Here is a 25,949-nt window from a genome sequence, read left to right as displayed (position 1 = left end):
TTATAACTTTCTGTCCTGCATGGCCAAGTTGGTGGAGAACTAGACTAAGGCTCGGGACACCTGGATTCTGTTCCTAGCTGGGCCACTGGCCTGCCATGTGGCCTTGGGCCAGTCCCTCCCCCACTGTGTGCCTCAGTTTCCCCTCCCAATCTAGCACAGACATGCTATAACCCGCTGTGCATTAACCAGAGCAAATCAAGAGTGGCAGCAGGACTTGGGGGGCAGTAGGCTGATTCCCGGCACCTCCGGGCTCATTCGCAGTTGGAGCAGGCACTCAGAGACCCGAGTCAGCAAACCCCTCTGGCTTGGGGAGCTGGGAGCTGCCTGTCCCCGCCATCCTCAGGTGCCTGTTCCAGGGGCTGGCTGGATGCAGGCCCAGAGCGCAGGATTGGCCCCTTTCTGCCCATGGGAAAGGGGCCAGTGGGGCTGGGGGGGAGAGAAACAGGGCAGGCTGCAGTCAGATGCATCAGTGGATTTACACCAGTGTTACTGAGAGAGGGATCCACCACAGTGACTGCAATGGGGTCCCTCCTGATTTACACCAGGCTGTAAGAGGAGACACTTTGTGGTGCAGCCTTTCCAGGGTTGCAAATTAGTGTTAAGCCAACATTAGCCTCCGCTGTGAGCCCATTGACAAATGGGGGCCCTTGTTAGCTGGCTGTCCGGCTTTGTGGTTAGAGCAGAGACTGGGAGCCGGGACTCCTGGGTTCTACCCTTGAATATCTCACCGTGCCTCAGTTTCCCCTCTATACCCGGGGTCGAAGGGGGACAGTAGAGTGTGGGCTCCTCCCCTGGACAATGCCAGGCCTAGCAGCCAGCAGCTTGGGACCCAGCCAGGGCAGGTTTCCCATCTGCCGCCCCCACTCCCCTCCTCCCAGGCTAAGGGGAGCCCCGAGGGGCACAGGACACAATGGCCCCATTGAGCGAAGGGAGGCGGCAGCGGTAAGCGACACTGCCAGGAAAATGCGGGGGGGGGGGGCTACCTGCCCAGCCAGCCCCCGGGACGGCGAGGGGAGAGACTTCCTGGCAGGGCACTCCCCCCAGAGGTGGGATGGAACCCAGGAGTCCTGGCTCCCAGACCCCGCCCCCCAAACGTTAGACCCCTCTCCCCTCCAGTTACCGTCTCCCCCCCCCACCTGTGCTGTGTATAGCCTGGCCTCCTGCCCCCTCCCCGGGGGGCGCTGGGGGGGGGCGTGCACAGGTGTCCTGGAGCTGCCACGCCCACTGGGCAGCCCTGCCCGGCCCTCCCCTCCCGGGCCCCCGGCTCCGTCCGCTCCAGGTGAGCCATCGGCCCGCTCAGCCCGGCGCCCCCCGCCATGCCGGCCCGTGCCCAGCCGCCTAGCTCGGGGGAGCCCCGGCCAGCTGCACGGTGAGCCCGCAGGCAGCCGGAGCGGGAGGGACGTGTCGCCGGTAAGGGACCTCCCGCCCCGGGCACCCGCCGCCCCAGACTCCCCTGCCCCAGGCACTGCTCCCGGACTCCCCCACCCCGGCACCGTGCCCCGGACACCCCCCCCGGGCACCCCCACCCAGGGCACCGTGCTCAGACACCCCTACCACAGACACCCCTGTCCCGGGCCCCCTGGGCACCGCACCCACATCACCCCTTCCCCTGGGCTCCACACTCAGCTCCCCACTCTGACCCCCACTGGGCACTGTGCCCCAAATCTCCCGCCCCCTTGGGCACCAGACCCAAATCACTTCTCCCCCTGGGGGATGGGTGTGTGGGGAGGGTGGATGGGTGGAGGGGTGTGAGGGAGAATGGGGGGGGTGAGTGGGGTCAATGAGTGGATGGAGGGGCATGTGGGGGGATGGATGGGTGGACTGAGATGTGTGGGCGGGATGGGTGGGCGTCTGGATGGGGGATGTGTGGATGGAGGGGTGCCTGGGGAGAGGGGCGGGTGGCTGAATGGGGGTGTGTGCAGGGAGGAGCGGGTGGCTGGATGGGGGATGGGTGGATGGAAGAGTGCACGGGGGGGGGATGTGTGGGTGTCTGGGTGGGGGATGGGTGGATGGAGGGGTGTGTGTGGGGGGATGTGTGGGTGGATGGAGGGGTGCGTGGTTGGATGGAGGGGTGTGTGCAGGGAGGAGCGGGTGGCCGGATGAGGGATGGGTGGATGGAAGAGTGCACGGGGGGGGGGGGGATGTGTGGGTGTCTGGGTGGGGGATGGGTGGATGGAGGGGTGTGTGTGTGGGGAATGTGTGGGTGGATGGAGGGGTGGCTGGATGGGGGGTGCATGGGGGAGGGGCGGGTGGCTGGATGGGGGATGGATGGAGGGAGGGGTGTGTGTGGGGGGGATGTGTGGGTGTCTGGTTGGGGGAAGGGAGGATGGAGGGGTGCGTGGGGGGATGGATGGGTGGATGGAGGGGTGTGTGGGGGGAGGGGGAGGGTGGCTGGATGGGGGATGGGTGGATGGAAAGGCGCGTGGGGGTATGGTTTATCCAGCGCTGCCCGTTGCCAAAACAGCAGTGCAGGCTCGGCAGTGGCTGGCTGGCTGCTGTGGTTGTCTCCCCTCAGTGCGGCGCCCACAGCCAGTGCCTGCCCCATGGGCTTGCAGGGGATGTGGTTCAGTACGTGGAGTTTGGACAGCACAGAATTGGGCCCCACCCCAGATGTGGCTGCATGTCAGCACCGGGTGAGCTGTCCCCTTGCGATGTTATGTGCAGCTGTTCCCCAGCTGCCCCGCCTGAGAAGTGGCTGCACCTCAGCTCCCAGCAAACCATCCCTGTGTGTCCAGGCTTGTGGGGTGAAAGGCTGCAGAGGCAGGGGATTTGGGGTCCCCGGGCGGGATCTCAGAGCCCGGGAGTCCTGCACTGGCGCCAGCCAGGGCTGGGAACCCTGTAGTCACCGCCCCACTGTGCTTTCTGTCCCCAGGGTGCAGGACTTGCTGGGTGCCAGGGGAGCGGGGTCTGTCTGGCCCGGCCCAGTGGCCCCAGTCAATCATTAACCGCTGCAAGGAGATGGCTGAGAAAGACGGTGAGTGAGTCGCAGGGGAGCTGGGCCGCGGGCTGCTCCTGCCCCAATCCCACATCCCACTCCCTGCCCGAGCCAGCGCCGTGCCCCCTATGATTGGGGGATCCCTGATCCCACCCATGCCCCTCCCCCCTCCCCAATCCCTCCTACTTTCCCTGATCCAACACCCCCATCTCCAATCCCCCCACCCCTCCCCCATCCCACAACTCCCCCAGTCCCATATCCTTCCCACCCCTTCCGAATCCCTGATCCCACCCCTCCCCAGTCCCATATTCCACCCTGCCTCCCCAAACCCTGATCTCACATCCCTCCCCTTCCTCCGTCCCATATCCTACACCCCCACCCCTTCCCCAATCCCAGATCCCACCCCTTCCCCAATCCCAGATCTGACACCACCACCGCTCCCCAATCCCTGATCCCATGTCCCTCCCGCAGTCCCAGATCTCACACCCCACCCCTTCCCAATCCCTGATCCCACCACTCCCCCAGGCCTGTATCCCACACCCCTGCCCCTTCCTAATCCCTGATCCCCTCCCCCGGTCCCATATTTCACACCCCCACCCTTCTCGATCCCTGATCCCATGTCCCTGCTCCTTCTCCAATCCCTTCCCTGATCCAACACCCCCTTCTCCAGTCCCCCACACCTCCCCAATCCTTGCTCCCACCCCTCCGATGGGCCCTGATCCCATGCTCCCAATCCTACATCCCACACCTGTCTGCCCCCTTCCGAATCCACACTCCCCTCTACCTCTTTTCTGATCCCACTCCACTCCCCGAACTGCAGCAGAAATTGATCATTAACAGTGCCAGATGGCTGGGCAGAGAACACGAGAGGGTCACGCTGCCTGAACTGAGCTCCCTGCTGGTCCCCCACTCCTGGCTCCCCCCCCCCCCCAGGCTGGGGAGAAGGGCCAGGGCCAGGGCCAGATGGGGGTGGGGAGGCGGCTGAAGCCTGCGGGAGAGGGGTGGGGAGTTAGTGCATGGCTGGTGGGGGTGAGGAGTTGGCCCAGCTGGCAGAGGAGGGGCAGAGGTGATGTTGTGGCATGTCTGAAGTTAATGGCAGTTTGAGATTGTCACATAAGAGGGTCAGCTGGAATTCTGTAACCAAAATCCACAGTTGGAGATTGGCACAGAAAGAACAGATCCAGCCCCACCCCGGGGTGAGGGGCAGAGTCGGCTGTGTCCCTTCTCCACTGGAACTGGTGGGACACGCAGTTTCATCCTCCAACTAAGTTCCAAACCTTCTGTCAATACATAGACAAAGAGACCCCTCCTTGCCACAAACCCCGCCCCCAGGACTAGGGGTACTGGAGGTGCTGCTGCACCCCCTGGCTTGAATCGGTTTCCATCATATCCAGGGTTTACAGTTTGGTTCAATGGCTCTCAGAACCCCCACTATGCACATGGTTCCAGCCCCCTGCCCAGAACCATCTGTTCCGATGGGCTTTCCTTTCAGAGGAAATCTTTAACGATTGATGTGTGAAGGCATCATTATTTACAGTGGAGACGACCAACGTTGTTCAAGATAATCTCTCTCAGTGGGTCCTCCTTTCCCCATGGTCATTCTTCCCTAGTGATTCCCCCTACGAAACATCACCCCTCATCAATCCCAGGTTTATATATGCTTATGTCAGCATGAGATCTACATTAATAGAATCATAGAACGGGAAGAGACCTTGAGAGGTCATTTAGCCCAGTCCCCTGCACTCATGGCAGGACTGAGTATTATCTAGACCATCCCTGACAGGTGTTTGTCCAGCCTGCTCTTAAAAAGCTCCAATGATGGAGATTCAACAACCTCCCTAGGCAATTTATTCCAGTGCCTACCCACCCTGACAGTTAGGAAGTTTTTCCTAATGTCTAAACTAAACCGCCCTTGCTGTAATTTAAGCCCATTGCTTCTTGTCCTGTCCTCAGAGGTTAAGAAGAACAATTTTTCTTCCTCCTCCTTGTAACAACCTTTTATGTACTTGAAAACTGTCATCATGTCCCCTCTCAGTCTTCTCTTCTCCAGACGAAACAAACCCCCAATTTTTTCAATCTTCCCTCATAGGTCATGTTTTCTAGACCTTTAACCATTTTTGTTGCTCTTCTCTCTTTCTCCAATTCTTCACATCTTTCCTGAAATGTGGTGCCCAGAACTGGACAAAATGGTCCAGTTGAAGCCTAATCAGCGCAGAGCAGAGCGGAAGAATTACTTCTCGTATCTTGCTTACAACACCCCTGCTAATACATCCCAGAACAATGTTCGCTTTTTTTGCTGCAGTGTTATACTGTTGAGTTATATTTAGCTTGTGGTCCACTATGACCCTCAGATCACTTTTTGCAGTACTCCTTCCTAGGCAGTCATTTCCTATTGTGTATGTGTGCAACTGATTTTTCCTTCCTAAGTGGAGTACTTTGCATTTGTCCTTATTGAATTTCATCCTATTTACCACAGACTATTTCTTCAGTTTGTCCAGATCATTTTGAATTTTAATCCTATCCTCCAAAGCACTTGCAACCCCTCCCAGCTTGGTTTCATCCACAAACTTTATAACTGTACTGCCATTATCTAAATCATTGATGAAGATATTGAACAGAACTGGACCCAGAACTGATCCCTGCGGGACCCCACTTGATATACCCTTCCAGCATGACTGTGAACCACTGAGAACTACTCTCTGGGAACTTGGTTAGTCTCTAAGGTGCCACAAGTACTCCTTTTCTTTCTCTGGGAACGGTTTTCTAGCCAGTTATGAACCCACCTTCTAATAGCTCCATCTAGGTTGCATTTCCCAGTTTGTTTATGAGACAGTCATGTGAGACCGTATCAAAAGCTTTACTAACATCAAGATACACCACGTCTACTGCTTCCCCCCATCAAGGCTTGTTATTCTGTCAAAGAGAGCTAATTAGGTTGGTTTGACAAGTTTTGTTCTTGACAAATCCATGCTGACTGTTATTTATTGTCTTATTATCTTCTAGATATTTGCAAATTGATTGCTTAATTATTTGCTCCATTATCTTTCCGAGTACAGAAGTTAAGATGACTGGTCTGTAATTCCCCGGGTTGTCCTTATTTCCCTTTTTATAAATTGGCACTATATTTGCCCTTTTCCTGTCTTCTGGAATCTCTCCCATCTTCCATGACTTTTCGAAGATAATCGCTAATGGTTCAGATATTTCCTCAGATATTCTAGGATGCACTTCATCAGGCCCTGGGACCTGAAGACATCTAACTTGTCTAAGTAATTTTTGACTTGTTCTTTCCCTATTTTAGTCTCTGATTAAGGGAATCAAGGATATCTGGAGTTCTATAGGCATGGAGATGCCACAGATTATTAGATTAAAGCCTAATAGATAAAATACCTGACTAGGGTTACTTATAGGACAAGGCCCAGTGTTTTGGTCCTTAGAATTCAAACATCTCCTTTTGTTAATATCATAAAGATTCTAAAGCATAGTTGATATATAAATGAATCAAATATGCTGAAAGTAAAGGACTAAAAGGGTGAATATTTACTAATAAATACTAACAGTGCTATCAGATGTCAGCTGCAGTGGTGTTACAGGCTTTATCGATTTAGGGTTTCTTCATGGAGTATGGAGGTGAAGTGATCTGATAGCCAAATAATATGTATATGTTCCCCTCCCTCAATCTCCACACACATCTCATCCATCCATGTATCCATCTATCCATTCCCACACATACCTCTCCATCCATCCATTCATCCATCTCCACACGCATCCCATCCATCTCCACACACACACTGCTCCAGCCAGCCGTCAGCCCACATAGAATCATAGAAGTGTAGGACTGGAAGGTACCTTGAGAGGTTATCTAGTCCAGTCCCCTGCACTCAAGGCAGGACTGCATACTAGCTAAACCGTCCCTGACAGGTGTTTGTCTAACATGCTCTTAAAAACCTCCAGTGGCAGAGATTCCACAACCTCTCTAGGCAATTTGTTCCATGCGTAATCACCCTGACAGTTAGGAAGCTTTTCCTAATGTCCAACCTAAACCACCCTGCTGCAATTTAAGCCCATTGCTTCTTGTCCTATCCTCAGAGGTTAATCAGAACAATTTGTCACCCTCCTCCTTGTAACAACCTTTTATGTACTTGAAAACTGTTACCATGTCCCCTCTCAGTCTTCTCTTCTCCAAACTAAGCAAACCCAGTTTTTTCAGTCTTTTCTCATAGCTCATGTTTTCTAGATCTTTAATAATTTTTGTTGCTCTCCTCTGGACTTTCTCCAATTTCTCCACATCTTTTCTGAAATGTGGCACCCAGAACTGGATACAGCACTCCAGCTGAGGCCTAATCAGTGTGGAGTAGAGCAGAAGAATTACTTTTCTTGTCTTGATTACAACATTCCTGCTAATACATCATAGAATATTAGGGTTGGAAGAAACCTCAAAAGGTCATCTAGATCATCGCAGCCAAGGCTTTGTCAAGCCAGGCCTTAAAAACCTCTAAGGATGGAGAGTCTACCACCTCCCTAGGTAACCCATTCCAGTGCTTCACCACCCTCCTAGTGAAATAGTGTTTCCTAATATCCAACCTAGACCTCCCTCACTGCAACTTGAGACCATTGCTCCTCGCTCTGTCATCTGCCACCACTGAGAACAGCCTAGGTCCATCCTCTTTGGAACCCACCTTCAGGTTATTGAAAGCTGCTATCAAATCCCCCCTCTTCTCTTCTGCAGACTAAATAACCCAAGTTCCTTCAGCCTCTCCTCGTAAGTCACATGCTCCAGCCCCCTAATCATTTTCGTTGCCCTCCGCTGGACTCTCTCCAATTTGTCCACTTCCGTTCTGTAGTGGGGGGACCAAAACTGAATGCAATACTCCAGGAGACCTCACCATTGCTGAATAGAGGGGAATAATCACTTCCCTCGATCTGCTGGCAATGCTCCTACTAATACCGCCCAATATGCCGTTGGCCTTCTTGGCAACGAGGGCACCCTGCTGACTCATATCCAGCTTCTCATCCACTGTAATCCCCAGGTCCTTTTCTGCAGAACTGCTGCTTAGCCAGTCGGTCCCCAGCCTGTAGCGGTGCATGGGATTCTTCCGTTCTAAGTGCAGAACTCTGCACTAGTTCTTGTTGAACCTCATCAGATTTCTTTTGACCCAATCCTCCAATTTGTCTAAGTCACTCTGGACCCTATCCCTACCCTCCAGCGTATCTACCTCTCCCCGCAGCTTAGTGTCATCTGCGAACTTGCTGAGGTTGCAATCCACACCATCCTCCAGATCATTAATGAAGATGTTGAACAAAACCGGCCCCAGGACCGACCCCTAGGGCACTCTGCCTGATTCTGGCTGCCAACTATACATCGAGCCGTTGATCACTACCCGTTGAGCCCGATGATCTAGCCAGCTTTCTATCCACCTTATAGTCCATTCATCCAATCCATACTTTTTAAACTTGCTGGCAAGAATACTGTGGGAGACCGTGTCAAAAGCTTTGCTAAAGTCAAGATATATCACATCCACTGCTTTTCCCATATCCACAGAGCCAGTTCTCTCATCATAGAAGGCAATCAGGTTGGTCAGACATGACTTGCCCTTGGTAAATCCATGTTGACTGTTCCTGATCCCAGAATGATTGCTTTTTTTTTTTTTTGCAGCAGTGTTACACTGTTGAGTTATATTTAGCTTGTGATCCACTATGACCCTCAGATCACTTTCCGCAGTACTCCTTCCTAGGCAGTCATTTCCCATTGTGTATATGTTCAACTGATTGTTCCTTCCCAAGTGAAGTACTTTGCATTTGTCCTTATTGAATTTCATCCTATTTACCACAGACTATTTCTTCAGTTTGTCCAGATCATTTTGAATTTTAATCCTATCCTCTAAAGCACTTGCAACCCCTCCCAGCTTGGTATCGTCCACAAACTTTATAAGCGTACTGCCATTATCTAAATCATTGATGAAGATATTGAACAGAACTGGACCCAGAACTGATCCCTGCAGGACCCCACCATGACTGTGAACCACTGATAACTACTCTCGGGAACAGTTTTCCAGCCAGTTTTGCACCCTCCTTATAGTAGCTCCATCTAGGTTGTATTTCCCTAGTTTATCTTTGAGAAGGTCATGCGAGACAGTATCAAAAGCTTTACTGAAGTCAAGATATACCACATCTACCGCTTCCCCCCCATCCACAAATCTTGTTACACTGTCAAAGAAAGCTATTAGGTTGGTTTGACACAATATGTTCTTGACAAAATCCATGCTGACTGTTATTTACCTTATTATCTTCTAGGTGTTTGCAAATTGATTGCTTATTTGCTCCATTATCTTTCTGGGTACAGAAGTTAAGATGACTGGTCTGTAATTCCCCGGGTTGTCCTTATTTCCCTTTTTATAGATGGGCACTAATATTTGTCCTTTTCCAGTCCTCTGGTATCTCTTCCATCTTCCATGACTTTTCACAGATAATCACTCATGGCTCAGATATCTCCTCAGTCAGCTCCTTATGCATTCGAGGATGTATTTAATCAGGCCCTGGTGACTTGAAGAGATCTAAACCTGGATTTGTGCTGGAAATGGCCCACCTTGATTATCATACACATTGTAAGGAGAGTGATCACTTTAGATAAGCTATTACCAGCAGGAGAGTGGGGTGGGGGGAGAGAAAACCTTTTGTAGTGATAAACACCCATTTTTTCATGGTCTGTGTGTATAAAAACATCTTCTGTATTTTCCACAGTATGCATCCGATGAAGTGAGCTGTAGCTCACGAAAGCTCATGCTCAAATAAATTGGTTAGTCTCTAAGGTGCCACAAGTACTCCTTTTCTTTTTGCTAACTTGTCTGAGTAATTTTAGACTTGTTCTTTCCCTATTTTAGCCTCTGATCCTACCACATTTTCACTGGCATTCACTAGGTTAGACATCCAATCACCATTAACCTTTTTGGTGAAAACCGAAACAACAAAGTCATTGATCACTTCTGCCATTTCCACATTTTCTGTTATTGTTTCCCCCCAGCCCTCTCCACTGTGTAATGGGCCTACCCTGTCCAGGTCTGCCTGCTGTTTCTAATGTATTTGTAGAATGTTTTCTCGTTACCCTTTATGTCTCTAGCTAGTTTAATCTTGTTTTGTGCCTTGGCCTTTCTAATTTTGTCCCTGCGTTGTTTTGTTTATATTCATCCTTTGTAGTTTGACTTAATTTCCAATTTTTGTAGGACTCTCTTTTTTGAGTTTCAGAGCATTGAAGATCTCCTGGTTAAGACAGGGTGGTCTGTTGTCATACTTCCTATCTTTCCTTTGAAATGGGATAGTTTGCTCTTGTTCCCTTTAATTACATCTCTAAGAAAAACTGCCAACTCTCTCAAATTCTTTTTCCCCTTATACTTGCTTCCCATGGGATCTTACCTCCAACTCTTTGTTTGCTAAAGTCTCTGCCTTCTTGAAATCCATTATCTTTATTGTGCTGTTTTCCCAGTTCCTTAGAATCACAAACTCATCATGATCATTTCATGAACACTTTCACCTAAGCTGCCTTCCACTTTCAAATTCAACCTGTTCCTCCCTATTTGGCAAAGTCAAATCTAGAACAGCCTCTCCCCACTAGCTTTCTCCACCATCTGAAATAAAAAAAATTCTCCAGTACATTCCCAGAACTTGTTGGATAATCTTTGCCCTGCTGTATTATTTACATATATCCCTCCCTCCCTCCATATGTACCCCTCCTTCCCTCCATCCATTCATTCATCCATCCATCTCCACATGTATCTCACATGTATCCCTCCTTCCCTCCATGTATCCCTCCTTCCCTCCATCCATCCTCACATGTACCCCTCCTTACTTCCATGTACCCTTCCATCCATCCATCTCCACATGTACCCCTCCTTCCGACTCCATCCATCAACTCATCCGTGCCACATTTGTCCACTTCTGTGGCTTTCAGTCCCCCCTTTATCTCAACAGTAAAGCTGTACTTTGGCCTGGCTGATTTCGGGGGCATGTGCTGGGCAGCAGTGGGTTGGTCGGAGGGGATGATGGGAACGGTTCCCCTGAGCTGGTTGGCGGGATCCCAATGCAGGGATTGCCCCAGCAAGGCTGGCAGGTCATTGCTGTGTGTGCCAGTGAGGGGCACTAGGGTCCTGTCCCTCTTCCCTCCCCTGCCTGGCTTGGAGGGGTGTTTCCCCAGCACCGATCAGGCTGGTCTGTGGCTTCCACAAGGCTGGTGCTTTCTCAGCAGTTCCCCCTGTTAGCGGTTTGTGGCCTGGGAGAGTCACAAGGAATCTGACCCATCAGGGTGGGATGTTCAACAAGGACAAGGGCAGAGTCCTGCACTTAGGAAGGAAGAATCCTATGCACCGCTACAGACTAGGGACCAAATGGCTAAGCAGCAGTTCTGCAGAAAAGGGCCTGGATGAGAAGCTGGATATGAGTCAGCAGTGTGCCCTTGTTGCCAAGAAGGCCAATGGCATTTTGGGCTGTATTAGTAGGAACATTGCCAGCAGATCAAGGGAAGTGATTATTCCCCTCTATTCGGCACTGGTGAGGCCACACCTGGATTATTGCATTCAGTTTTGGTCCCCCCCCGACTACAGAAGGGATGTGGACAAATTGGAGAGTCCAGCAGAGGGCAACGGAAGTGATCAGGGGGCTGGGGCACATGAGTTATGAGGAGAGGCTGAGGGAACTGGGATTATTTAGTCTGCAGAAGAGAAGAATGAGGGGGGATTTGAGAGCAGCCTTAACTACCAGAAGGGGGGTTCCAAAGAGGATGGAGCTCGGCTGTTCTCAGTGGTGGCAGATGACAGAACAAGGAGCAATGGTCTCAAGTTGCAGTGGGGGCGGTTTAGGTTGGATATTAGGAAACACTATTTCACTAGGAGGGTGGTGAAACACTGGAATGCGTTACCTAGGGAGGTGGTGGAATCTCCTTCCTTAGAGGTTTTAAAGGCCCGGCTTGACAAAGCCCTGGATGGGATGATTTAGTTGAGGTTGGTCCTGCTTTGAGCAGGGGGTGGGACTAGGTGACCTCCTGAGGTCTCTTCCAACCCTGATCTTCTATGATTCTATGCTGTATGAGCAGGGGGAGCCCTGGGGGGGGGCGGGGGGTGGGGTGGGGTTGTGCCCCGAGTAGAACCCAGCTTGGGTAAGTGGCTGGTTTGATCATCTTCCAGTGAGGACACCACGGCCCGAGCTGCTCATGTGGCCCTGCAGCTGGGGGTGGGAGGTGACCCCTGTCTCTGGGGTGGCTGCTCCGTGCCTGGGGCAGCCGCTTACACAGCCTTGCCCCTGGTGTGGGGCTGACCTGGCTGCGACTCTTTTTCTGATGGAAAATCAGGTTCTCAAGAAAACAAAAGTTTTGGCAGAAGAGGGGAGGGGATGTGGTGGGGGAGGCTGGGAGCCGGGGAGGCTGGGTTCTCTCCCCAGGTTTGGGAGGGGAGTGGGATCTAGTGGTTAGAGCAGGCAGGGCTGGGAGCCAGGACTCCTGGGTTCTATCTCCGAGAACTTTCTGATTTTCCCTTGGGAGAAGAAAAAAATAAAATTTGGGGACTGAAAACTGATATGGGGGGGGGATATTTTAGTTTTGACAAAAAGTGGGAATTTTCCCAAGGGAAGAGCCCTCCCTGCTTTGAGGAGTTTTCGCCTGTCTGGCCGTGCCTGGGGAAGTGATGCAACGGGGCAGAGGGGCAGCTGGCTTCAGCAGGGTGTCCAACTGAATTCAGCGCCGGGAGCTAATGTCTCCTCTGCCTGCCAGTTCCATCCCTATTGCCTGCTCCCTGGGGGCGGGTCAGAGGCTGTGCGCTAGGCGCTGCCCCATAGACGATCGGCCTCATTGCCCTGACTCTGGCTGGGGCTGTGTGTATCACGCCAGGTCTGGCTCTGCCCAGGGACCCCCAGAGAGCTGTGCTCACAGAGGGCTCCAGCTCGTGGTACTGCTCATCGCTGGCCCTGCTGTGCCACCCCAGGATGGCTGTGTACACACACACACTCTCTCTCTCTCTCTCTCTCTCTCTCTGTCACACACACTCACACACCCACCCCTGCTGTGCCACCCCAGGAAGGCTGTACACACTCACACAGCCCAGTTGTGTGACCCTAGCATGATTGTACACAGACATACAGACCCACTGTACCCCCCCCCTCCCGGGCGACCACACACACACACAGAGCCCTATTGTGTGACCTTAGGATGATTGTACACACACATACAGACCCACTGTGCCCCCGGGCGACTGTACTTGTACACACAACCACACACCCACCCATTATTTGACCCTAGGGCAACTGTACACACACACACACACACGTGCACACACACAGAGAGCCCCATTGTGTGAAACACAGGGCGACTGTACATACACATACAACCCCACTATGCTCCCCAGGTGAATGTACACACACACATCCCCATTGTGTGACACCGGGGCAACTCTACAAACACACACACACAGAACCCCGTGGTGTGACCCCAGGATGTCTGTACACACACATACAGCCCCAGTGTCCCCCCCCCTTCCCAGGGTGACTTTACACACACACAGGCCAGTTGTGTGACACTAGGGCTGTTGAATTAGTGTGTTGCCATTGTATTATTTCAGTGCAGTTGAAGACATAGAAGCCTTTGTGTTGTCCCTGTACTTCGTGGGGTGGGCGGCTGCGAGCCAGGACTCTGGGTTTTATCCCCAGCTCTGATTGCCCTGCTCTGTGCCTCAGTTTCCCTGTCTGTACATTTCAGAGAGCACCACTCGTCCTGTGGTGGAGCAGCCGTGAGGCTGAGCCAGGCCCTGGACCCCGCCCTCACCCCTTCCCCAGGTATAGGCTGGCAGCTCCCTCCCCCCACCTGGGCTGGGCTGTCGGGGTGTGTGTGTGTGTGTGGCGGGGGGGAGTCAATCGTCCCAGGCCAGGTGTGAGGAGATCAAGAAACCCGTCCTGCACCCATTCCCTGTCTGTCCCAGCACAGCATCCGCAGCTCCAGCCCAGATGGCCCCTGGCTATGAGGCACTGGGTTTGGGGCAGGGCCCAGCATGGGGCTGGCACTGCGTTCCTTCAGCCCTGCACTGGCCATGGGACAGATTCAGCCACACACCCATGTCCCCACAGAGACACTCCCCTCCCCAGGACTCCTGGGTTCTATCCCAGCTTGGGGGGGGTGGGGGTTAGTGGTCAGAGCAGGGGGGCTGGGAATCAGTCAACTAAACCGGATGGTGCTGCCAGGAACACAGACCTCCAGAGCCATGTGGGGCTTTGGGGCTAACACTGAGTATGAGAGCAAAACAACCCTCCTCAGCCCCTGCAACGCGGACCCCCTTCTGAGCCCCCAACCCTGCAGCATGGAGCCCCCTACAAACCTGCCACCCAACTACCTGCAGCATGGCACCCCCGGGTGCTGGGGGACCTTCCTGTAGGGGCACACAGAAAACTCAGTGTCTAGGGGTCGGTGCTCTGGCCCTAGACGGGGCAACTGAGCTATGGGGGCTCCCAGTCAGTGGCACCATGGGGCCGGTTTCCTCCCCTGTGACCCTGCTATGCCTGGGGGGGGCCCAGCCTCCCCTGCAGGGGCCCCAGCAATGGGAACAACTCTGCCAGGTGCTTGCTGGGTCGCTGCACTCTGCCCGAGGGCAAAGTCCCCCTGGACCAACCCCCACCCCGCCATGCTCGGCCTGTGGGACATAGAATTCATTGACTCTTCACGATGGGGCTGGGAGCCAGGACTCCTGGGTTCTGTGCCTGGCAGGAAAGGGAGGGGAGGGGAGGAGAGATGGGGCTAGTGGTTAGAGCAGGAGGCTGGGAGCCAGGACTCCTGGGTTCTATTCCTGGTACAGGGAGGGAGGGGGAGTTCTAGTGGTTACAGGGGTGGAGGCTTGGCACCCCCACCCCCTCGGGTGTCCAGGCCCCTATTTCATCCCCAGGCCTACTTTCCCCTCCCTCCATCCCTCTGGTACCACAGCAACCCCGGGCGGGAGGGTGACAGGAGCCCAGGGGGCTGGCTGAGTGGGGGGTGGGGGGGGGGGGAGGGCAGACAGCAGGAGGATGGCGCAGGGGGCCACTGGCAGGCAGGTTCCTGTGACTCCTCTAGGGCGAGATATGGGGCTGCTGAGCTGGGGCGGGATACCAGGGTCAGTCCCAGGGCTGTGTGCTGGGCCGGGGGGTCCCAGCCGGCTGGGGGGACTCAGTGCAATAGCCTGTTCTGAGATCCAGGGAGGGGGAGTCGTTCCTAGCCCCATTAACCCCCCTCCTGTTCCAGGGGGCCCCACGGTGCCGTGCTGGTCGCTGCCCAAGGTTGTGGCTGTCGTGACTGGCGGCTTCCTGCTCTTAGCTGGCGTTGGGGCCAGCGTGTGGGCCATTGGTAAGAACCTGGCCCCCCAGGGCCCCCCACTCCTGACCCACAGGCCCTGCAATCCCAGCCATGGACTCCCCCCCCCGCCCGCAGCCCTCCAGTGCCCCCCACTCCCGACCCGCAGCCCCCTGGTAGCCCAGCCCTGGACCCCCCCCCGCAGCCCTCCAGTGCCCCTCACTCTCGACCTGCAGCCCCCTGCTAGCCCAGCCCTGGGCTTTCCCCACCCAACCCTCTGGTGCCCCTCACTCCCGACCCGCAGCCCCCGCTAGCCCCCCATTACTCCTCCCCAACTGTTCAATGCCCCTTACTCCTGTCCTGTAGCCCCCTGCTAGCCCCACCTGCCAGCCCTGCCGGTGCCCCTCACTCCAACCCCCCGGCTCACATTCCCTGGTGCCATAGCCTCATTCCTCACAATCACGGCCGTGGGTGCACCTGGAGCTCCCCCTCCTGCTGCCCCCTACTGGGCTTGGTGGGCTCTGCATGTACGCTAAGGCTCTTGTCTCTTGCAGTGACATCTGTGCTGGGGAGTGACAGTGAAGGACTGTATGGTGGTAAGTTGTGGAGCCCCCTGCTCAGGGCCATATGACTGGGAGCTACTGGCCCCCCCTCAGTATGGGGGTCTGACACCCTCCCCCTTGTGCACACCAGGGTAGGACCCGAATCCCCCTCCTCTAACCCACCAACCCCCACTCCCCTCCCAGAACCAGGCATAGAACCCAGGAGTCCTGGCTCCCAGCCCCTCCTCTACCCATCAGACCCCACTCCCCTCCCAGAACCAGGCATAGAACCCAGGAGTCCTGACTGCCCGTAGAGGGCCCTCGTCCACTGGGTCCTGCTGCCACTCTGTGGGTGTTAGTAGGAAATTGGCTGGTCTGTGAACAGCCCAGAGCCCTGTCCTGAGCCACCCTCCCTGTTGCTGGGAGCCCCGAGGATGGCTGTTGCAGTGCTGGGGATGGCCACTGGAGGGAGACATGGACACAGGCTGCCCCGCGGTGCTAGTGCAGGGCTGGAGGGGAGGTGGAGGGTGACCCACGACGTTCTTAGACCCTTGCTCAGTGCAGCCCCCTCCCACCCCACAGTCCAGGTCGGGTCGGCGGACCTCCGGCTCACACTGTACGATGAGAGCGCGGGCAAATGGCGCCTCATCTGCTCCACCTCCTCCAATGCCCTGGTGGCCGCAATGAGCTGTGCAGAGATGGGCTTCGTCAGGTACCAGCCTGGGCCAGCAGGGGCTGCGGGTCGGGAGTGAGGGGCGCCAGCAGAGCTGGGTGGGGGGGACCCAGGGCTGGGCCAGCAGGGGCTGCGGGTCGGGAGTGAGGGGCGCCAGCAGAGCTGGGTGGGGGGGACCCAGGGCTGGGCTAGTAGGGGCTGCAGGTCGGGAGTGAGGGGCGCCGACAGAGCTGGGTGGGGGGAACCCAGGGCTGGGATAGCAGGGGCTGCGGGTCAGGAGTGAGGGGCACCAGCAGAGCTGGGTGGGGACCCAGGGGTGGGCTAGCAGGGGCTGCGGGTCGGGAGTGAGGGGCACCAGCAGAGCCGGTGGGGACCCAGGGGTGGGCTAGCAGGGGCTGCGGGTCGGGAGTGAGGGGCAGTGAGAGAGCTGGGTTGGGGGACCCAGGGGTGGGCTAGCAGGTGCTGTGGGTCACAAGTGAGGGGCACTGACAGAACTGGGGGCGACCCAGGTGTGGGAGAGCAGGGGCTGTGGGTTGGGAGTGAGGGGCACTGTGCGGTGGGGCAGATCTCTGATAGGGGTGGGTTGCCTGTGGGTGACGCTGTCCCCTCCCCAGGTCTCTCTGGCACTCGGAGCTGGACGTGGAGCGCGTGGGCGCCAACGGGACGTCGGGATATTTCTGTGTGGACGAGTCTCGCCTGCCGCTGGCCCATAGACTCAGTGAGGTCGTCTCCATCTGGTGCGTGGGGCGGGACGGGGGGCTCAGCAGCGGGTGCCATGCTGCTAGGATGGGGCAGGGGGACTCTGTGGGCAGCCCTTCCCCCACGCCTGGGCTGCTGGATCCCTGGGAACCGGTTACTCTTATATTGGCATTGTGTGTGTGTGTGTGTGTGTGTCCGTGTCCTGCTGCCCCCTGCTGGAGGGGCTGAGCCCTGTGTGCTCTTGTGCGCGCGCGCTCTCTCTCTCTCTCTGTTCCTGCTGCCCCCTGCTGGAGGGGATGGGCCCTGCCGTGTGTGTGTGTCCTGCTGTTCCTGTGGGAGAGTCTAAGCCCTGCTCTGTGTGTGTGTCTGTCTGTGTCCTGCCAGTTTTGGGGGGAGGCTGAGCCCCCCAAACACACACATCTCGCCTTCAAGGCAGGAGGGGGCAGAAAGGAGTGAGCAGTGGGCAGGAGATGCTCAGGGGAGAGGACCTAAGGGGAGGGGGCAGAGCGTGGGCAGGAAGAGGTGGAGTGGGGCAGAGTGGTGGTGGGGCTTTGGGGAAGGGGCGGTGCCGGGATGGGGCACCCACCGGCCAAACCAAAAGTCAGCACCTATGCCTGTAGGAAGCTCATTTCCCCCAGTCTGGGAGCCTTCTTTTGTCTGGTGATTCTGACCGCACCTAACACTCTGTGTGTGCATGTGAAGGCGTCCACCCTCTTCTTCCTTATTTGTATTGTGTCCCCCAAGAATGTTGGGGTTCCCCATTTCCCATAGGTTGGTTATGGTTCCTTTTAGTGTCATTAGCATGACGTAAGCCCTGCAGTTAGGGTTAGGGCTAGGGCAAGGGCACAGGTTAGGACACTGTGTCCTCTCGTCAGAATTACTCTTCCTGTTAATTTTCCCCAATGCCACCCATTGCAACACCTTTCCCAGGAATCTTGTAGCTTAGGGCCCGTTTTTGGTCACTTATGTCCAGCATTTCTTAAGCTTCTGGCCGAGTGTGACTAAGCTGACATATTACAGGCCTCAGCCTGTAGACCTGGTGTTTCAGCCCTGTTTACTTAGATAGCGAACGCATCCATATCCCTTCAGGCTACCGAGCAAATGTCTACTGCTCTAGTCCTACAACTTGCATCGATTTAGCACATCTTGATTCTATATGATGTTAGTTCATCGTAACATCACGTAATAAATGAATGATAATGAACTGTGTGTGTGTGTGTGCGCCCCCTGCTGCCCCGTGCTGTGTGTCTGTCCCCCTGCTGCCCCAGCTCACACCTACTTTCTGTCCTTTTCTCTCTAGCCTGGTCTCTGTGTCAGTGAATGTACGTGGGTCTGAGGTGTGCATACATGCCCGTGTCCGTGGCAGTGGCACCTTCCCCAGATGCTCAGTGGGGGGTGAACACGCACCTCACATCCCCCACACATCCCCTCCTGCCCCACCCTCACACTGACCTCTCACATTTCTGTCTTACAGCGACTGCCCGACGGGCCAGTTCCTTGCAACGCTCTGCCAAGGTATGAAGCCCTCAGCCCTGGGCATAGCTCCATCCAACACCCCGTCCTTCCTTCCATCCATCCACCCACTTCCATACCCAGCCAGCCATCTACCGACCCATGCATTTCAGCACTGACATACCCGCTATCCATCTGTCTCCACATTCTCCATCCATCCATCCACCTCCATACCCACCCAGACAGCCAGCCATCTACCCACCCATCCATCTCCACAACTACACACACCCTATCCATCCATTCATCTCCACACCCACTATCCATCGCTCCCTCCATCTCTAATCCACACCCCGTCCACCCATCCATTCATCCACTATCCATCCATCTCCATTCCACACCCCCTCCATCCACCTCCATACTCATACAGCCATCCACCCACAATCCATCCCTCCATCCATCTCCATTCCACACCCCCTCCATCTATCCATCTCCATACCAACCCATCCATCCATCTCCACAACTACACCCCCACTATCTGTCCATCCATCCCTCATTCATCTCCATTCCACACTCCCTCCATCCATCCACCCATCCACCTCCATACCCACCCAGACAGACAGCCATCTACCCACCCATTCATCTACACATCCAGTATCCAGCCAGCCCGCCACCCATCCACTATCCATCTACCCATCCATCCACCTCCATACCCAGCCAGCCATCTACCCACCCATCCATCTCCACACCTACACACCCCCATCGATCCATCCATCCACCTCCATACCCACCCTCCACCGTTCCTCCATTCACCCATGTCCACACCTACACCCCCCATCCCTCCTTCTCTCCAGCCACCCCTCTGTTCATCTCTCCTGCACAAACCTGTCTGTGTGTCCATCCCCATGCATACCACTCTCTCTCTCTAGTCAGTGCTCATCATAATCAGCCCGAATTAGAGCTGGTTGAAGTATTTATTTTTTATTTCCAAGGGAAACTAACAGTTTTCAAGGAAGTGTCAGACTGCAGAGGGTTTGGGTTCTGAACGTGGCCGCGGTGCTCGTGGGCAGTGCAGCTCAGTTGCCTCCTGTCCCTGGTCTCGTCTGTGGGCTGAGACACCCCGAGGTACCAGAGCCAGGGGCTCCCAGGGTACACGTCGGTCTCTCTGGGACAGGAACGTTGGGTTTTCAACCAGAGCAGAGGCTTCTCCTGAGAAATTTCACTTTGTCAAAAACTCAAATTTCCACTGAGTCCAATGAAGCTACGGCCAACTGACATGGGCTGGGGGTCTGGCCCCATTGACTCCAGTGGAGCTATGGCCCATTGACCCCAGCTGGGGGTCTGGTGGAACGAGCTCGGGGCCCCATTGTGCCAGATCCTGCACAGGCACTTCCTGGGCCTGCAGTTTCCAGTTAAAACAGCCAAGAGCCAGCGTGGAAGAAGCTAGAGGATAAAATGCAGCCTCCAGAGTTACCCAGGAAACCTCCCTTGGCGTCAGGGTGGGAGGGGGGTCGCCTGGGGCTGCCCCACTGGTTACCCCTGGGATCAGGCTGGGGGAGTGGCCAAGGCCCCCAGGGGTGGCTGTGGGGGCAGGGTGGGGGCTTGGTGCTGTCTCCCCCTGGTGGTTGCGGCGGGGGGTGGCTGGCACTGACTGGCGTGTCCCCTGCAGACTGCGGGCGCAGGAAGCTGTCTGTTGACCGGATCGTGGGAGGCCAGGACGCCAGTCTGGGCAAGTGGCCGTGGCAGGTCAGCCTGCGTTATGATGGAACCCACCTCTGCGGCGGCTCCATCATCTCCAGCCAGTGGGTTGTCACCGCCGCACACTGCTTCCCTGAGTGAGTGCCCAGCACCAAGCGCGGATGGAACCCAGGAGTCCTGCCTTCAGCCCTGCCCCCCTGCTCTAACCACAAAACCCCACTTCCCTGCCAGAGCTGGGGATAGATCCCAGGAGTCCTGGCTCGCAGTGCCCCCACGTTCTAACCACTAGACCCCACACTCCTGTCAGAGCCAGAGAGAGAACCCAGGAGTCCTGGCTCCCAGCTCTCAGCAGCAGCCCCATCCCAGTTGGGGGAGGGGGTGGCCGCCCCGCCTAGCCCCCTGATGCACTGTCTCTGTCTGTCCATCCCCGCAGGAGAAACCGGGTGGTGAGCCGCTGGCGGGTTTTCTCAGGCGCCATCTCTCAGGTGTCCAGCAGGGGGCAGCAGGCGGGGGTGACGGGCGTGGTGTACCACGCGGGCTACCTTCCCTTCCTGGACCCCAACAGCGAGGAGAATGGCAACGACATCGCGCTGGTGCACCTGGCCGCGCCCCTCAGCTTCACCGGTGCGTGGGGCGCCCGGCCGGGGACCTGGGACCACGCGCTGCAGGGAGCCACCCGTGGGGGCTTTGTGCCTGGGTTGTCGTGGGAGCGTGTTAGTGACGCTGGGGTGTGGGGGTGAGGGGTGTCTGTAGCGTGTGCGCGGTGGGCATTTACCTACCAGTGTGTGTGTGGGTGTGTAAGGTGTGTGTGTGGGTGTGTGTGGGGGGGCATTTATCTGTGTGCATAGCGCGATGGGTTCGAGTCATGTGCGTGTCGTGTGTATAGTGTGCGGTGTGTGTGTTGTGCATGTGGCCGTGTGGGCGTGTGGCGTGCAACCCTTGGCTATGCCTCATGCCCAGACTCTGTCTCCCCAGAGGACGTCCAGCCCGTCTGCCTCCCGGCGCTGGGGCAGCCCCTCCTGGACGGCAAGGTCTGCACCGTGACCGGCTGGGGCAACACCCAGTACTACGGTGAGTGTGTGACTGCCCCCATCCCCATGGGACACAGCCCCACCCCTAGACATGGCCCCGTCCCTTCCTGTGGGCAACCAGGGGGAGGGGCCCTCATCAGGGTCACACAGCTGGGGGGCTGGGGATGGAGGAAGATGGGCCATTCAGCAACAGAGACCTGTGTTAGAGGCTCCGCTAGGGTTGCCAACTTTCTAATTCCTGGTAACCAGACCCCCATGGCCCCACCCCACTCCACCTCTTCCCCAGGGCCCACCCTCATCGCCCCTTCTCCCCCTCTGGTTGCTCACTGGATCCTCTCAATGGGGTTGGAGTGCGGGAGGGGGTGAGGGCTCTGGTTGGAGGTGCAGGCTCTGGGGTGGGGCTGGGGACAAGGCGGTTGGGGTGTGGGATCAAGCTCAGGGCCGGGGCAGGGGGTTGGGTACAGCAGGGCTAAGGCAGGCTCCCTAACTGCCCTGGCTCCGCGCTGCTCCTGGAAGCGGCCGGCACGTCCCTGCGGCCCGTAGGTAGAGGGGCCAGGGGGCTCTGCACGCTGCCCATACCCACAGGCATTGACCCCGCAACTCCCATTGGCCGTGGTTCCTGACCAATGGGAGCTGCAGGGGTAATGCCTGTGGGCTCTGGAAGTGTGTGGTGCTTCCCTGATCACCCCAGTGCCTAGGGACCTCAGGGACATGCTGGCCACTTCCGGGAGCAGCGCAGAGCCAGGGCAGGCAGGGAGCCTGCCTTAGCCCCGCTGCGCCGCCGACTGGACTTTTAATGGCCCGGTTAGCGGTGCTGACCGGAGCCTCCAGGGTCCCTTTTCGACTGGGCGTTCCACTTGAAAACTGGACCTTAGCAACCCTAGCCTCCCCCCGGCCCATGGTAACCAGGCTTTTGGTTTGGATGCCATTTAGGGTTGTCAAGTCCCCCAAAACCAGGCACCTGGTAACCCTAAATGGCACCCAGACACAGAAACCAAAAACCAGGTAAAAACTGGATGGGTAGCAATGCTAGGCTCTGCCCATGGGGAGGGGCTTCCCAAGATGCCACCCGGACCAACCCATGATATTCTGACCCCAAGAACCAAGTTCAGGAAAGCCCACCCCCATGGGGGTGCACCACTCCGGAGGTCCCTCCTCTATAGGGATGGGTGCCAGTGTTCAGATGCTGGTGTGGATGCCAGGCAGGTGAGGTGCCAGGGTTCAGGTGGAGGCATATAGTGGGCAGGTGTGTGTGTGTGGGGGGGAGAGTTACAGTTCAAGTGCCAGGGCAGTTGCTAGGGGAATGGGCAGGGGTGGGAGCTAGGTAGGCGGAAGCTGGGTTCTGGGGGGTGGGGCGGGTGCTGGATAGGTGGGGGCTGAGTGCAGGGGCAGGTGGGCACTGGGTTCTGGGTGGGGAGAAGCAAGGTGGGCAGGGGCTGGGTGCAGGCAAGTGGATGTTGGGTGGGCAGGGGCTGGGTGCAGGCAAGTGGATGCTGGGTGGGCAGGGGTGGGGGGCAGATGTGGGGCAGGCAGAAGCTGGGATAGGGGCGGGATGCCCTGGGGGGGGGCGGGAGTTGGGTTTTGGCAGGGGTGGATGCAGGGCAGGTGGGCGCACGGCGGGGGACCCCATGCCCACTCTTCCCTCCCCGTATCCCCCAGGGCAGCAGTCCAGCATCCTGCAGGAGGCCTCTGTGCCCATCATCAGCACCGCTCTGTGCAACTCGCCCGAGTACTATGGCAACCAGATCCGCCCCCGCATGTTCTGCGCTGGCTACGCCGAGGGTGGCACTGACGCCTGCCAGGTGGGGCCGGCCGGGGCGGGCGGGGCGGGCGGGCAGTAGGGGCCAGTGTCAGGGCACTGACCTCTTTGCTGTCTCCCTCCCGGCAGGGTGACAGCGGGGGGCCCTTTGTGTGTGAGGACGGCATCTCCCGCACCCCCCGCTGGCGGCTCTGCGGCGTGGTCAGCTGGGGCACCGGCTGCGCCCTGCCCCAAAAGCCGGGGGTCTACACCAGGGTTGGCGCCTTCCACGACTGGATCCACCAGGCCATGAAGGTGTGTGGGGCAGGGATGGTCCCTCCATTTATCATCCCCTATTCTCCCTGAGGGGGGTGGGATCCCCCAGTCTGACCCCCCATCCCTCCTACTCTGGCCTCCTGGAGGCAGGAGGGATCATCCCTCCGGTGTATTTGCAGGGGGGTGGCATTGCCACCCCCTCCCCAGCCTGGATCCCCCCCGGTCTGTCCCGCCCCAGCTGTGCCAGCCCCTGATGCCCATGTCTCTCTCTGCAGACTCACTCCCTGGCCAGCGGGATCGTTTCCCAGCACTGACCCCTGCTGCCCAGGTTCCTGCACTACGGAGTTACGCCAGCCCTCCCCTCGCCCCCCAAGCCAGACAGACGCCGCCCCCTCCATTCCAGCCACGAGGGGCAGCTGTTCCTACATGACCCACTGGACCTTGCAACCCAATGACCTTCGACCTCTGACCCCCACAGCGCCTTGTCTGCGTTACTGGAATGAGAGTAGGGTGACCAGACAGCAAACGTGAAAAATCGGGATGGGGGTGGAGGGTAATAGGAGCCTATATAAGGAAAAAACCCCAAAATCGGGACTGTCCCTATAAAATCAGGACATCTGGTCACCCTAAATGCGAATGTGGGTGGGGGCTGGGGAGGAATGGGCCAGATCCACCTATCACAATGCAGCGTGGCCCTTAAGCCACCACCCACCAATGGTGGACTTATAGATCCACTATCATAATACAGCACCGGCCCTCTAAGACCCCACCTGCCAATGGGGTTTTCTAGCTCCACCTATCACAATGCAGCGTGGCCCTTTAAGCCTCCACCCTCCAATGGGTTCTACTCCTATGGCTGCTCCAGGGCCTGCTGGAGTTCTTCATCCCAGGGGCAAGGGGGCGGGGGCTGGAAAAGAGCTTCTCTGTGATTGGTTAACAATGGTGGGAGTGACTGCATAGGCCACACCCTCTGCCACCATCAGCCAACCAGGGTGGAGCTGCCTGGCCTTAACCCTTGTAGTTCTGGGCAAAAGCAGACCCATCAGCCTGGGGCTCTCCGGTGCCAGCAGCTCAGCCCTGTGGGTGGTGGGGCGGGGTGGGGGATTAGATCCTGACTCACAGCCCTGGGAGGAATCCTAATACACAGCCCTGGGGGGGCTGAGACAAAGCCCTGCGTGGGGTGAAGTAGACCCTGACCCACAGCCTGGGAGGAATCCTAATACACAGCCCTGGGGGCTGCTGGACACATGGGTCCAGAGCTGATGCCCCAAACCAGGACAGAGCCTCCCCCTGCCCCAGCAGGGCCCCAGAGGCGTAGGGAGTTCAGCCTTCATCCCTGCCAGGCTGCCCCCTTCCCAGTGGGTGCCCACGCCTCCGGGGGCTGGGAGCCTCCCTCCCAGCACCGGGTCCAGGGTTGCCAACAGCAAATCCACCCCGCCCCCTTAACACCCCCATGGGTAGAACTGCTCCCAGCTGGACCCACCTCCTATGATTGCCTGCCCCAGCAATTGGTCCTTGGGGGCTGGGAAGGGACCAGGGCTCCCCCTGCATCTATGTGGAGCCCCAGGCTGAGCCCCCTGCATCCCAGGGGGCTGAGTATGGAGGGTCATGTCTAGCGAGCACAGCACTGGTTGGCACACGCCCTGCTCAGGTGGTCTGGGCATTGGTCAAAGGAGTGTACGTGGGGTGGGAACCCCATAGCAGGGATTGGGGAAGGCAGGGGGAACAGCTTGGCTTAGAGAGGTGAATGTACACACAGAACAGGGCCCATCCTCTCCAGCAGGGGGCAGCAGGGAGGGACACACAGAGCAGGGCCCATCCCCTCCAGTAGGGGGCAGCGCCCGTGTGCGTGTGCGCACACACACACGCGTGCGCACACACACAGAGAGAGAGCAGGGCCCATCCCTTCCAGCAGGGGGCAGCAGGGACGGGGACACACACTATCCCATTCTAACCTGGACGCACACAACCACCCACCAGCTCACTATACACCTGCCGCATCCCTGCTACACAAACTCTCACGGATCCCCCCTACCCCCGACCCCCATCTGTTGCTAATCCCCAGCCCTGCTCAGCGGGTGACACCTGGGAGCCAGTGCAATCCGGCTGGGAGGGTGGGGGGCGGGGGCTCCTGTACATAGCTTATTGAATTAGCTCCTCTCCCCCAGGCCTTGGGGGCGAGTCTCTCTTGTTGTATATGTTTGCACAGTGATTGCTGCAATGAGAAATAAACACCGTTTTGATTAGACACGTCTGGGACTCCCGCCCACCCCGCCCCGCGGCTCCAGAGCACATTTGCTTAGGAGGTCACTAACCCTGGCAGCTGAGGCCTTGGCCAGTGGGGGCCCAGGGGTTCATCGCTGTGGACTGGGGACGGAGGCAGGCGGCTGTCCCAAGTTCCCACCTGCCAGGCAGCCGGGCGCCGAGACAGCCTTGCCTCGCACTAACTGCCCTATGGCCCTTCGCTCAGTCCATGTCCTCGGCTCTGCCATGATACGGGGCTAGCCCGGATCGCCGCTTAAAGTTTCCCTCGTCTGCCTTCAGAGAGTGCAAGGCCAGCAGGGCCCAATGGGATCAGTTAGTCCGGCCCCCCTGGCCTCGAGCAGGCCACAGAACGGC

General features: G+C 57.1%; 1 protein-coding gene across 3 annotated transcripts; it reads left to right on the top strand.

Moving 5' to 3' along the window:
* The first annotated feature begins 923 nt into the window (after nt 1-923).
* HPN (hepsin) lies at nt 924-25,563 on the top strand. 3 transcript variants are annotated; one of them, XM_074938558.1, is made up of 13 exons: nt 924-942; nt 2,873-2,974; nt 15,177-15,278; nt 15,779-15,820; nt 16,349-16,478; nt 17,054-17,176; nt 18,613-18,653; nt 20,257-20,422; nt 20,719-20,909; nt 21,261-21,356; nt 22,976-23,118; nt 23,205-23,369; nt 23,606-25,563. In XM_074938558.1, the coding sequence occupies exons 2-13, from the start codon at nt 2,959-2,961 to the stop codon at nt 23,642-23,644; spliced, it is 1,254 nt and encodes a 417-aa protein (XP_074794659.1). In that variant the 5' UTR covers nt 924-942; nt 2,873-2,958; the 3' UTR covers nt 23,645-25,563. The 3 variants fall into 3 exon arrangements, with proteins under 3 accessions (XP_074794659.1, XP_074794657.1, XP_074794658.1); XM_074938556.1 differs by lacking the exon at nt 924-942 and adding an exon at nt 1,257-1,410; XM_074938557.1 differs by lacking the exon at nt 924-942 and adding an exon at nt 1,275-1,369.
* Nucleotides 25,564-25,949: the final 386 nt, after the last annotated feature.

The sequence above is a fragment of the Natator depressus genome, chromosome 24 (assembly GCF_965152275.1).
Source record: "Natator depressus isolate rNatDep1 chromosome 24, rNatDep2.hap1, whole genome shotgun sequence".
Classification (NCBI taxonomy): domain Eukaryota; kingdom Metazoa; phylum Chordata; order Testudines; family Cheloniidae; genus Natator; species Natator depressus.
Note: the sequence above shows the minus strand (reverse complement) of the source record. Positions and strands in the feature narration are given on the sequence as shown.

What these genes read in the sequence shown, in the direction of transcription:
- HPN (XM_074938558.1), top strand. An exon ending in AGTGAGGTCGTCTCCATCTG is followed by an intron (nt 17,177 to 18,612) that starts GTGCGTGGGGCG and finishes TCTGTCTTACAG; the next exon opens with CGACTGCCCGACGGGCCAGT. An exon ending in GGGCAACACCCAGTACTACG is followed by an intron (nt 21,357 to 22,975) that starts GTGAGTGTGTGA and finishes CGTATCCCCCAG; the next exon opens with GGCAGCAGTCCAGCATCCTG.